The sequence below is a fragment of the Benincasa hispida genome, chromosome 12 (assembly GCF_009727055.1).
Source record: "Benincasa hispida cultivar B227 chromosome 12, ASM972705v1, whole genome shotgun sequence".
NCBI lineage: Eukaryota > Viridiplantae > Streptophyta > Magnoliopsida > Cucurbitales > Cucurbitaceae > Benincasa > Benincasa hispida.
Window position 1 is genome coordinate 16,814,494 of NC_052360.1, and position 14,632 is coordinate 16,829,125.

The 14,632-nt window shown below is 32.1% G+C and overlaps 2 protein-coding genes across 2 annotated transcripts; both read left to right on the forward strand.

Annotated features, from left to right (window-relative positions):
- Positions 1-3,917: 3,917 nt before the first annotated feature.
- On the forward strand, positions 3,918-6,227 carry LOC120068331. Its single transcript, XM_039020062.1, has one exon. It carries the CDS (start codon positions 4,039-4,041, stop codon positions 6,061-6,063), a length of 2,025 nt encoding a protein of 674 aa, XP_038875990.1. The 5' UTR covers positions 3,918-4,038; the 3' UTR covers positions 6,064-6,227.
- A 3,545-nt stretch (positions 6,228-9,772) lies between these two features.
- LOC120067342 lies at positions 9,773-12,441 on the forward strand. Its single transcript, XM_039018910.1, has one exon. It carries the CDS (start codon positions 9,895-9,897, stop codon positions 12,172-12,174), a length of 2,280 nt encoding a protein of 759 aa, XP_038874838.1. The 5' UTR covers positions 9,773-9,894; the 3' UTR covers positions 12,175-12,441.
- Positions 12,442-14,632: the final 2,191 nt, after the last annotated feature.

Here is a 14,632-nt window from a genome sequence, read left to right on the forward strand (position 1 = left end):
TAATACCACATTAAACTACTAATAACATTCCATTTTAAATTGATAAGTTGGGATATATAATAATTTTTCTAATCAAAGCTAAAACCACTTGATATAAATCATTAAAACCACCCAATACTTAAAGAATACTAAAGTAGAATGGTGAATACCTTCATATTGCACACACTTCCCTTGATTATAATAACTCCTAATGTTTTTTCTTTTGGAGCCAAATACCAAGTAGTTCGTTACATCTTAATATTATAATGCAATTGAAATCTTACTAAAAAAACCTAATGATTCTAAAGGAAAATAAGAGTTACACTTGACTGGATATATACTAATCGATTAATAACTCCTATTGCTTAAATTTGACTTAACTCCACTTTTAGGATTTTGTACAAAGATTCTTAATACTTCATCATCTTTCTTCTACATTCAAAAAGCACTTATCAACGAATAAAGAAACTAAAGGCATTAATCTAAGAAAGTAAACTCATGTTCTTGAATTTAGAAGAAAAATTGTTAAGTTCCTAATTTATGTTGTTTAGAAATTGATGGAACATTGATTGGCTATAGATACTAACAAAATATATATTAATCTATTAATAACTCTTAATGCTTAAACTTAACTTTACCATTTTTTCTATTTTCTATGGAAGAATAAGGAAGGATTGAAAAGTAACCCTAAGTTTTAAAACTTAACTCCAGTTTTAGGGATTATGTACAAAGATTCTCAATTCTTCATCATCTTTCTTCTACAAACAAGAAACATTTATCAACAAATAAAGGACCTAAAAAGTTTTAATCCAAGAAAGTAAACTTATATGTTCTTGAATTTAGAAGTTAACTTGTTAAGTTCCTAATTTACGTTGTTTAGAAATTGATGAAAAATTGATTGGCTATAGATATTAACAAAATATATACTAATCGATTAATAACTCCTAATGCTTAAACTTAACTATATTAATTTTTCTATTTTCCATGGAAGAATAAGAAATGATTGAAAAATATCCCTAAATGCTTAAACTCAACTCCAATTTTTTGAGGAATTTGGTACAAAGATTCTCAATTCTTCATTACCTTTCTTCTACGTACAAGAAGCATTTATCAACAAAATAAAGAAACTAAAAGGCATTAATCTAAGAAAGTAAATTCATATGTTCTTGAATTTAGAAGTTAACTTATTTAGTACCTAATTTACATTGTTTAGAAATTGACGAAAAATCAATTGGCTATAGATACTAACAAGATATATATTAATTTATAGAAATTTCACACAAAAAATCACCTGAAAATGAGTGGGTTCTCTGAAAATAAGTGATTTTTCGAAAGTGGAAATCATCGAAAAGATGTGTAAGTTTGGAAATTGGGTTAAATGTGTACTAATGGATAGAATTTCACACAAAAATACCTGAAAATGAATGGGTTCTAGGTAAACAAGGTTCTGTTCACGTTTTCTGTTCTTGCATTCCGTCCAAATTGAGTGCAGCAACTCGTCCAAACAGGTGTAGCAGTAGTCGTCATCTGCTCGTGTCAAAGAGGGTCACTGTCGTCCGTTCGTTCAGGTTCAGCAGGTATTGTTGTCACCATCGGTGTAGCAGTCATTATTCAGGTGTAATAGCAGTCGGCCGTTCGCACGCAACAGTCACGTTCCTCCGTTCACATTCGCATTCCTCCATTCGCATTCCTCCATTCGCATGTGACATTCAGATTCAGCAGTCGTCCGATAGTGAGGTTGAGTGAAAGTGTGAGGGAATGGAGAGTTAAAAAGGGAGGGAAAGGGTGAGTGGGTCGAAAATGGTAGAAGTGAAAATGGAAGAGGGGAAATAATTGGGGGAAGAAAGAGGGAGGGAAAAAACCTATAACTTTTAATTTTTTTTTCATAAAATTATATATATTTAATGATACATTTCTATGATGCTAAAAGTATTCAATATTTAGTGGCATGGATAGCTACGTTGCTAATTCTTTTAGTGACATTGATTAAAGATGTATTGTTAATAATAAACTTTTTATGACATTTTTACAAGGCATTGCTATAAATAGGCTTTTCTATATTCATATAGAAAAAGTAGAAGAAAAATTATTTCAAATGGTAAAACTGTTGAAAATATTTACAAGATATAGCAAAATTTTAAAACTATCAATGATAGATGTTGATAGACACTGATAGATTTCTATCCGTGTCTATTAACATCTATAATTGATAATTCTAAAATTTTACTATATTTTGTAAATATTTTAGTTCATTTTTCTATATTTAAAAATAACCCAAAATAGAATTTCAAACAATTTGAGAAATAATAATAAGAAAAAAAACAGAAATAAGAAAAGACAAATATGGAAAAATTAGGAGAACCTCAATATTCATTTTCCGAGAAAGTTCAAAATAATCTGATGAAAAATTAACTTTTTATTCAAATTTTTGTAGTCGATCTCGACCAAAATGCACCGAAAAAAAATTATTTGAAGGAATTTTTAAAAAATTCTAGTTTTGAAAGATGAAACTTTTTTGGATGCTTATTTCGACCATTCCCCAATCTAGAGGTTCGGTCAACAACAATAAGGGACTATTTAGGGCACTAAGATGATATATGATATCTGGAGATCTGATGTATGCGGAGTTATGATGTCTGTGTTTGAGGTGCAGAGTTGTGTTGTCTGAGTTCATATGTCTGTGTTTGAGTGTGTAGAGTTATTATGTTTGAGTTCATATGTCTTTGTTTGGGTGTGCAGAGTTCACATATCAGTTTGGTCCAGTTTTTTTATACTATAAAATAATTTGTCTGTATGAACACTATTTTTTTAATCTCATAGTTCAATTATTGTATCAATTTAGTTTTTTGTATTCAATTATTGTCTTTTAAATAATTATTTATTATTGTTGTTTTAAAAAAAAGTCAAAATTTAAGATTAATCGTAAATAGTCAACAAAATACCAACATTTAAAAATACGAAATTTAATTCTAAGCCAAGGATGAACAAACCTTTTTTCACTTTTAATACTAAATATAAATATAACTTTCGATCATAACTTGAATTTTAAAAAAATTCTTCATAAGACCCATAAAAAATAAAAATAAAATTAAACGAGTGAAAGTAGTATTTATAAATTTAGTTTTTAAAAATTATCAAGAACTAAAGGGTTATGAATGGTCAATTAAATATTTTAATGAGGCATTTAGAAAAAAAAAATGTTTTGCTTTTGTTTGATTTTAGGGATTTTGTTGAGGCTTTTCTCATATATATTCACAGATGAGTTTTCTATTGAGGTTTTATAATGTGTTTTTGAATAGTAGATTTTGAATATTGATGTTGTATATGAAGAGATTTTTTTTATTTTTGAGAAATCGTGTACAAAGATTTAATCCAAAATATTGTGATTTTTTTAATGGGCATTATACAAATAAATAATAATATACTAAGCAAATAAAAATGGAAACTTGAATGACATAATTTATAGATAATAAATTATTAATATACTCTATCACATGACACTGGAGGAAAAAACGATGTATGTAAGTTGAAGGTAAAAAATGGGTGCATAGAACTAGATTGAAATACCATGGTTTCTTAATAAAATGGATATAGTGGAAAAAAATTACATTTGAAGTATAATGAAATAAACTCAATAAAAGAATAAAGAAATAAAAACATAATGGGTCATAGGAATGGAGGAGAGAGTGAGGATCGAGTATGAAAAGGGAGGAGACATATGAAGTGATGGTAGAGAAACTGGGAAAATTGTTAGATGATATGAACTACCTAAACAAGAATTCTTGAACAACGAGAATTACTGTGCACATGTTGAAAAAAGTGAAAAAGGATATGATATATCAGTAGGTCAAACCGTGATATAAAAATGATATGATGTCCCGACATAATATATTTGACCCACAAATAGGCCCTAAATAATTAAATTGTGGTCGTTATCCACATTAATATTTACTTCCAACCTCTAACCACACTTGGTCCACTTCTGCCGAGTTCCGACGAACTTTCATATCTTTCAATTTTCTTCGAATCTATGTGAACTTCACATACCTTTCTGCAGCAATGGCTTCCCGATCTGCTTCCTTCAATTCCCAAACTTCAACTGAAATTCTAACTATTTCCCAAATGATCGAATCGCTATCACAGCTGCACACAAATCTCTCCACTGCCATCCAAAATCGCACCGCCCCACCTCAATCCGCCGCCAATCAGATCGAGGAGGACCATCAAGACCCCAATTTCAAGAAATTGTTGAACAACATCGAGCATTTGAAGGAGGCGTTGGAGACGACAAAGGAGCTCGATAAGCAGCTCAATGAGCCAATACACGGCATAAAAACCAGTCTGGAGGAAGTTATCAAAAGCGTCAAAGCATCTCAAAGAATCGAAGAAACTTTTCTTGATGCGATAAGCAAGGATATGAAGACGTTGAAGTTCCGGATCCCTTCTTACCACAAATTTTCCTTGGCTGGAATCACAGCCCATTTGATTGATAGAGGGAGTGACACGCCAAGGAAGAGTGAATTCAAGTTGCCAAATTTGTATGCCCACGAGGTGTTTGGTGAAAGTCCTGCTTTTATAGAAATTCAGGAAATGTATAATAATGGGTTCAGTGATGATATTTGTAAGAAGTGTTTTTTGTATTTTGCTGTGTTTCCTGAAAATGTTGTGTTAAAGAAGCGGTTTCTTACACATTGGTGGATTGGAGAAGGCTTACTGGACCCTTTAGGTAGTGGGAATCAAACGCCTGAAGTTCATGCTGGTAATATTCTTAAGGAATTTGCGGAGAAGGGTTTGATTGTGCCAGTGAAGGAAGAACAAAAGAAAGTCAAAAAGAGATTTAGAATCCCCCCTTTTGTGCGTTCTGCTGCAATTAAACTGGCCATAGCAAATGAGTTTTTAGATTATGATTTTGGGGACAACCCAACTGGTAAATCTTCTGGATGTGACAGGATTTTTCTAGTCAAAGGGGGAGGCTCTCACCCACCGGAAGCACCGACGAAGGATCGGAATTTGGAAGAAATAATGGAAGCAATCTTCAATGTTAGCCAACCTTTCCCTGATTCTGCATTGGAGTGGTTAGCCAAGAAGGGGGAAGCAGACATGAGAACTACCAAAGTTGTGGAGTGGTTGCTAAAGCTGAGAAACCTCAAAGTTCTTTACTTGGGGAGGTGGCAGAGTGCAATTGATGAGCAGCAAATTGAAGTTGAAAACCTAGAGTTCTTACAAGGTTTGAAGAAAATGAAAAAACTGAGGCTTTTGAGCCTCCAAGGGATTTCTTGGATCAATGAGCTTCCAAATTCCATAACATCACTGAGCCATCTCAGTGTTTTAGACTTGAAATCTTGTTTCAATTTGGAGAAACTTCCTCAAGGCATAGGATCTCTCAAGAGGCTTACACATTTGGATGTCTCTGGTTGCTATATGCTTAATGGGATGCCCAAGAGTATATCTGCACTAACTGAACTGAGAGTCCTGAAGGGTTTTGTTACAGGAAATTCAAGTCTTAATGATCTGAAAGGCTTGAAGAAGCTAAGAAAGTTGAGCATCAACACAAGCCGCCGTGATTTCCCTAACAAAACGGATCTACGTGTTCTCCAAGATCTTGGGGAGCATGGTAGCCTTCGAAATCTCTCAATCGCATGGGGTGCGGAAGAGGTGAAGCAACCATCATTGAGCAAATGGGACATTACACGACAATTATCCAAGAAGATCAGCAAACAAATATCCAAGAAATTGACCAAACAAAGGAATCAGTCTGGTTGTGTGATCTTAGAATTGCCAAAAGAGCTAGAGAAGCTTGAGATGGAATGTCTTCCTGAGGAAAAGCTACCCCTATGGCTAAATCCTTCAAAATTGACAAGCCTCAAGAGACTCTACATTAGAGGAGGGAAACTAGCAGAGCTTGGGAACGAGTCGTGGACTGCCGAGGTTGTTCGTCTGAAATACATGAGAGAACTGAAGATAGACTGGAGAGAACTTCAGAATTTTTTTCCAAATTTGAGTTACTTGCAGAGAGTAAAATGTCCAAGAGTTACTTTCTGTCCCTGTGACGCCAATGGAGTTTGGATGAAGCCATCACAATAGTGATAAAAACAATGGTGGCATTAAGAAACAGCAAACACTAGAAGAGCTGCTTGTGGTATCTTATGGTTCAGCTTGTATCTTGGTTTCTGCTTGTGATACATTATTAGTTGGTACTTAATAAATTTCCATATTCATTATGAAACTAAACTTATTGATTGGCCAAAGGGACATTTACTTATTAGTAATTGACATGTACTCTCTTTTGAAGTTAAAAGTGTGACCCTCTATCCCGGTATTGTTGTAGTTAAAGAAAGAAAAGAACCTATTTTGATTGTTTAATTTGAAAATTCGATTTAAAATTTTTGATTTTATGTTAAATTGCAAGTCTATTCATTAATTTTGATTTTTTTTTTTTTTTTAACTTTAAAAAATGCGTGATGAGTTTTTCAACTTTTAGATTTATGTTATTTATATTTTGAACTTTAAAAAATGTCTAACATGTCCTTAATCTTTTGATTTTGAATTTTAATTTTTATTAAGATATTTTTTTAAAATCCATGAACCTACTAAAAACTAAATTGAAAGTAAGTTAGGAGTTTTATTAGACATAAAATTTCAATTTTATATCTAATATATTAGTTAATTTTTAAAATTTTTGAATATATCAGAAATCAATTATATAGGCTTGGTAGGATTTCATTGATAGATCGATCATATGAGCCACAATCGCAAACGTATTTGGATTGCTTTTGATCATGTTTATTTAGAATTATGAATTTACCACATTTACTGCTACTTTCACCATTATCGCTAGACATAATCTGTCATATTTATTGTTACTTTTGTCATTACTATTACCACTAGACTCAAGCAGTAATGATAATGGTAATGATAACAGTAACAATAAATATTACATATTCATAATTTTAATATAGTAATAGTAATAATATTTATAACAGTAATGATAACGGTTTGTGAGTTTCACATCAATTTCAAACGCAATCATATTGAGCACTCTCAATTCCTCGATCAGATTACGTTATTTGATTACAAAATTTGAAATGGATCCCACATTTCATTACGATTATGGAATATAGGTAAACAAAAAAAAACGTAATCTGACGGTAAATTACAAATAACATAGAAAAATTGAATAAAAATTGAGAAACAAACACGTAAACAATTAGGTTGAAGCAAGGATATATCACTCTTTTTAAGGAGATTGAAGTCCTCTGCGGTGTATATTGAATTTCTTTATATCAACTACTGGTGCAACAAACATTCTTTGGTCCATCTCCTTCAAGATACAACAATCCAACTTAAACGTTGTGTAGCTCAACCACTTTGCATCGAAAGGTTCAAAGAACTAAAATACCCTTCTTTTGGCCAAGTGCTCTTAAAAGAGCTAATGGAAGAAAATAAAAGAGAAAGATATATCGAGTATTGGTTGGTGTGTTTTTTAGAGTAAAGAGGGAGACCTATTTATAGTAAAATTATAGATTTGGAATCTACTATATAATAAATGGGAATTTGTTTAACATCGAACCAAATATGTTTTCCTTTAAGAATTAAAACTTTCTTATTATTTCTCCAAAGTGAAACTTCAATTTAACAAAACTTATCAAATATTTAAAAATGTAACAACATAATCAAATTGGATTCACTTTTCATATTACCATTGATTTATTACGTTTACAAAAATACGATCATATTTCAAATGATTATTTGACATTTTCATAATTGAGAGTTGAAACCTATTAGACGGTGGTTATAATTTAAACTTAAAATTTTGATTTTTTTTAAATAATATTATTTTAATATTTATTGATAAAAATAGGATTTGTTTGAAAATACTGACAAAAATGACGTTGTGAAATTGTGGATGGGGTCCACATTTCCTAGCCACATGTCAAGCATGCTATATTGACCAGAATAATGTGGACTAAGTCCACGATTTCCTTGGTCTCAAATCCTACCCACCCTCTGATCAGTTTCTTCCTCCCTCTCGACTCTCTTTCTTTCTTCCTCTCTCCCCTAACCCCACGCACTTGCCATCTCTCGTCGTCCGCCAGTCCGTAGTGCTCTCTATTGTTTGTTGTCTCCCCTGCCACGTTGATCCTAGTTTTTTTTTTTTTTTTTTTTTCAGTATGTGCAATTATACCTTGAATAACCATAGATCTAGTAGTTTGTTTAAATGTATGGATGAAAATCTAGAGTTTTGAATTAGTTTTATTGAAAAATTGGAAAATCTAGTATCCGAAGTTTGTTTTGTCTGGGATTTAGTATTTTTTTTTTACCATTAGATTGGATTTTAAAATTTATTCTTGAATTATTTTAGTTTTGACATGAAAATTTGGATTTTTTTTTTTTGAATTTATTGTTGTAATTTGCGCTGATAATGTATTTTTTTTTATTGTTTTTTCGATTTTAATTTTTTTTAATTTTTAATTAACAATTTACTTTACTTGTTTTTGTTCTTCTTCTTTTATATCATACGCATTTAGTGGATTTAGTGTCTCAAAATATATATATATATATATATATATATATAAACTTCAAATATATTTTTTTGATTTCGTGTCTGAATCTTTTATATTTGAGGTAGATAAAATACTCATTTTCTATAGATAAAATACTCATTTTCTATAGATAAAATATTCATTTTCTATAGATAAAATACTCATTTTCCATGCTATAGAATGATTGGTTAGTTGTCTTATTGATGCATTGAGAAGTCAAAAAGCACATGAATTCATTTAATAAATTGTAACGAGTATTTACTATTATAATGTTGGAAATACAACTTATGTATTATCCCATTAAATCTATTTTCATAATTACTTTAAAAAACTACCTTATTCTTCAACTTAACCCTAAATTTTTCTATAAAAAAATGAATTTTTAAAAGAGGAATCTCTTCCCATGTGTGTATTAAAGAAAACATAAAATTTAATGGGGATGTATTTCCAACGTTATAATAGTAAATATTATTAAATGACTTCATGTGCTTTTTGACTTCTCAATGCATCAATGAGACACTTAATCAATCATTCTATGACATAAAATATGAGTATTTTATCTACCTCAAATATAAAAGTTTCACGCACGAAATCAAAAAATATATATTTAAAGTTTTTCTTAATCAAAATGAGTCTAATTCAATTGATATAGTATTTGTGTTACTAACCTTAAAATTAGAAGTTTGATTCCTCATCCTTATATATTGTCGATATATATATATATAGTTCTAAGTTGACATTTCAATTGATGGTTGAAAATTTGAAAAGAAAAATAGACTAGAGAAAATCAAACATTTAAGTTACAAAAAATTCACTAGATGCCCATGACCTAAACTAAATTCAACACTACAAACACATATTTTTTCAAGTCAACGATTATTTAACTCCACAAATAATTATTTACCACTCAACTTAATTCCAAATGACAATTGACAATTGTTTTCTAAATGTGTATTTAAGTTGATTTATTTGTTTAATATATAAAATGAGAAAATTTCATTGTAAAGTACTCGATCTCCTCAAATTCCATAATCACGAAATTAAACGAAAAATTTTATAGGAATGGAGAATAAAATGGAAAGATAGAGTGAAAAATCAAAAGTCATCCCTAATCCTATCCGATTGTGTGCACATTCCATACTTTCAAGTTTAAGTCTCGTCTTTGTCTCAAAAAAAAAAGAAAAAAAAAGTAATAAATAAATAAATAAAATATATCCTATCTTTAAATTTTTCATTTTTAGGCTTCCAATTCGTCGGTAGACTTGGACCCACTGTTTCTTCTTTTTCTTTTTTGTTTATTCTTCTTCTTCAACTTTAACACCATTTTTAACATGAACCCATTTCACCATTGAGCTTGAAAACCAGTTCTTCCATGGCTTCATTGAGTGAAAAGTTCCCAATACCCACTCTATATCTTCAAACTCCACCTTCAAAAAATCAAACCTTCGATGTAATTTCACCACATGTCAAAGAACTCTGGGAAAGATGGAACATCAGAGCCTTAATCCTCTTCAGTCTCTCTTTACAAACCTTCTTAATCATCTGTGCTCCTCTCAGGAAACGAACCTCAAGAAAATTCCCCATGTTCCTCATCTGGTCCGCCTATCTCCTCGCCGATTGGACCGCCAGTTTCGTCGTCGGCTTAATTTCCAATAGCCAGAGCAAATCCGACGCCAATGTCGACCTTCTCGCCTTCTGGTCTCCTTTTCTTCTCCTCCATCTCGGCGGCCCCGACACCATTACCGCTTTCGCTCTCGAAGACAACGCTCTCTGGCTTCGCCATTTGATCGGATTGATTTTTCAGGTAATTGCTACTGTTTATGTCTTCATTCAAACCATGCCCCAGAACAAGCTCTGGGTTCCTGCCATTTTGATGTTTCTTGCAGGAATTATCAAGTATGCCGAGCGAACTAGGGCTTTGTATTTGGCTAGTTTGGGGAGTTTCAGAGCTTCTATGCTTAAAGATCCTGACCCAGGTCCTGATTATGCTAAATTAATGGAGGAATTTACTTGTAAGAAAGATGCTCATTTGCCTACTAATATTCAACTTGTGAATGAGCCTAATAAAGAATGGAACGCTTTCACTAGCACTGCAAAAGAGGGTCATCTGAGCCAGCTTGAGGTTGTTCAATATGCCTTTCTTTACTTCAACAAATTCAAGGGTTTGATTGTCGATTTGATTTTTAGCTTTACGGAGAGAAATGAAAGCAGGGATTTCTTTTTGAAGAGAGAGCCCCTTGATGCCCTCAAGGTGATTGAAGTTGAGCTTAACTTCATATATGAAGTTCTCTTCACCAAAGTAGTGGTTCTTCATAACATATTTGGGATGATTTTTAGATCCATTTCTTTGTGTTCTGTGACTGTGGCTTTGGTACTGTTTAGCAGATTGGATAAAAATGATTTTAGGAAAATTGATGTAAGGATTACTTATGCTTTGCTTATTGGGGCCTTGGCTTTAGATTTTATATCCATTTCCATGTCTGTCTTCTCTGATTGGACTATAGCTACCCTTATAAAGGATGATTCAATTTTTGCCACTTTTTTTGAAAACTTTCTCCGGTTCAAAGCACAAAGAGGAGAGTCTGTGCATAAGAAGTCCCCATTTTCAGGCTCTACGAAGCTCGCCACTCCATGGATGTTTTGCCGGTGGCGAGAATCTGTGTCTCAGTTCAATTTGATAGCATATTGTCTTAGTGAACGCATCCCAATGGATGATTCAAGAAACAGATCAGTCTTTTGTGGCTGCTCTCTTGTTTGGATCAATAAAATGTTTCGGCTTTTTCGTCGTATAAACAATTTCATCATCAATTATATAGGCGCCAAAGAGTTGCTTGATGATTGGAAATATGTCTCCAGGCAACCAGTTTTGGAGAAGCTTTGGGATTTAATCTTTTACGAGATGCTTGAAAAGTCCAAAGCAGCAGAAAGTGTAGAAGTTACTGAAGAAATATGTTCATCTAGAGGCTCCTATGTACTAAAATTAATGGACCTTCCATCGGAAATTGACATCGGCGAGTTAATATCCGACATAGATGAAGTAGTTTTTGATGAGAGCCTTATGATGTGGCACATAGCAACAGAACTTTGCTATAGAGACGAACAAAACACAAATGACAACGCCAACGCCAACACTACTTGTCGCGAATTCAGCAAGCTCTTATCAGATTACATGCTCTACCTCATAGTGATGCTCCCCTCGATGATGTCGGCTGTGGCAGGAATCGGGGGAATAAGGTTCAGGGACACTTGTGCCGAGGCTAAAAGGTTCTTCGACCGAAGAGGATACGAATGTAGCTCAAATGAAGGTGTAACCACGAAGGCTTGTCGCGAAATGCTTGCCGTGAATGTAAATGATGCAAAACCTGTGGAAGTGAAGGGAGATAAAAGCAAATCTGTACTGTTTAACGGTTCATTACTTGCTAAGAAGCTACAAAAGTATGGAGATAAGCAATGGGAGATAATGAGCAAAGTTTGGGTTGAAATGTTGGGATATGCAGCCAGCCATTGCAGACCAGAACAACATGCTCAACAAGTTACTAACGGAGGAGAGCTCATTACTTTAGTTTGGTTATTGATGGCACATTTTGGGCTTGGAGAACAGTTTCAAATCAGTGAAGGCCATGCCAGAGCAAAACTCATAGTACATAAGTAGCTGAGATGGATTTTCTTTTCTTTTCTTTTGAAAAAGATTGCAATCTTCTATAATGGGGTTGTTCTTTTCCTTTGGATTTCAAGTGTTATGATATGAATCTTTCTTTCTTTGAGATGTGTTGTAAAACCCAGCTATTGGTGTATTGTTGTATTAGTTAGGACTTAGGAGTATGTATGAGAATTTTGTAATGAAAGGCAATTGCCAGTGTGGTTTTAAGTTCCACTTATGAACTGAAATGCCTCAACTTGTGAGAGTGGTTTTTAATGATGTCGTTGGCGTGCAGGTTTGGAATCTTATAAATATTTAATTTATTGTATTTAATCACCATTAAATTTTAAATTAATTTAAATTTGTCGTCTTAATTATTTTAATATAGTTAAGTTTAAAATAAACTAAAAGATTTAGAAGAATATGTTTTTAAAAAACTTTAAAATATAGAAATTTTGACTAAATTTAAAATTTTAATTAATCTATTGTTTTAATAATTTGATATTTTAATCTTACTAGATTTTGAAATAAAATTTCATAGACTTTTGTCACTTTAGCTAATTTGAAAATGATCAATTTTTTTTATCATAATACGCTGACTTAAAATTGAAATAAACTAGTATTCTAATATTAAATTCAATGATTGAAAAACTGTACTTTTTTTTCTTATCAAATTATATTTGAGGAATAAAAAATTATAAATTTTGAGTTTTAGTTTTTATTTGTTCGTTAAGTTGTTTTAAACATTTTAAATCTTTACGTTTAAAAAATGATCATAAGTGTTCGAGTAAGTTAAATTGACCAACAAAAAAAATTAAAATGTTATTAAATTAAATTGAGCTTTCAAACATATATAGTTCTACACATATAACCTAAATAAATATAGTTATACAATTGCAGACGTGTTTGGAATGACTTAAAAAAAATATATCTTTCAAAAATTCATTTTTAATGAAAAACTTTTGATAAGAACTCATTAAAAAAACCATAAATGTATTACAATTCTTTCTTAAAAGTATTTTTATAATTTATCTAGTTTGTTATATACTAAAAGTATTTTTCTTAATGTTTTTCAAGGTTGGTTGGTGGCGGTCATTGGAGATGGTAGTCAAAAGGTGGCCAATGGCATTGGTGGTTTGAAATTTGCTGGAGGGAAAGGGAGTTGACAAATGGTGGTCAGAGTTGGCCAAGGGCACTGGAGGTTGACCCTGTCTCTTATACACATCTAGATGTGTATAAGAGACGCGTCCAGAGTTGGTCAGTGGCGTTTGGCGGAGGTGGCTGCTAGAGTTGGCCTGCGGCGGTCGTCGGAGAGTGGTAATCAGAGTTGGCCGCGATGGTTACCGAAAGGGTGTCCGGAGATTAGGCGCGTACTTCCTAGATTAAATTAAAAAAAATAAAATAAAATAACCCATGGGTTTGAATAATAAATACCATTCAAACCATGTTCAAACCCATGGAAAAAAGATGTAGGCTTCCTAGATTCATGTCCTTTGGGTTTAGGATGCGTAACCTATCCAATCCCATCTCTTGAAACAAACACCTCCTTACATTTTGAAATTGTTTGAAAAAAAAAACTTGGGAGATTTTTCTATTATAACGATGATTGTAGATTTACCTAAGAGTTGATGTGTAGAAGGTTTGACATTATTTACAACATCATTTCCATAAAATGATTTTTTTTTAATAGATGATGTCAATGATATCTTTTGTCTTTGAAAAGTTTTAGATGAAAATTGATGTAGTTGTTGACGTGTAAAAAGGATAAAAGGATAATAAAATATTTTAACGTCATTTACAACATCATTCTCATAAATTTTGATATTGAAGCTAATGTGTAAAAATTGATGTTGTAAGTGATATCAATAATATCATTGCAAAAATGAGCTTAGTTCAACGGTAATTGGCATGACCTTCTTTTCAAGAGGTAGGAGATTTGATCCTTCATCTCTGCAATCTATGGCCAAGTAAATGAAGTTCATTCCTTAAAAGATGAGAACTCTTTAAAAGAACCGAAGTTCGAACTCTAAAGTGGCTAAAAAGTTAGGTCATCAAGATGTTTAGGTCTTTTTATGACATCTTCAACTATCACCATGGTATGAAGTCATTCAAGAAGAATTCTCGAGTGGTGAACCTCTTGTCAAATATTTTTCAAAAAGTCATTCACAACGCAATTTATAATAAAATAAAAATGTGTTCTGTTACATTAAGTTTATTTGATTTGGCTATATGCTAAAAGTGTACTAAATTTAAATTACTATATAAGACGACTACTAAACACTACGAATTATAATTTCAATTTTGTAGTTAAAACAGTTTTACCAACTAAGTTTATTTGTTTTTTTTTTTTTTTTAGTATATGAACAGTTGAATTAGTCGTTAGAGTTAGTTATTGGAGATGATTGATAAGTTGATGGTCAGAGTTAGCCACTAGATGTGATCGTCAAAGTTGGTAGTCGAAAGTAGTTGC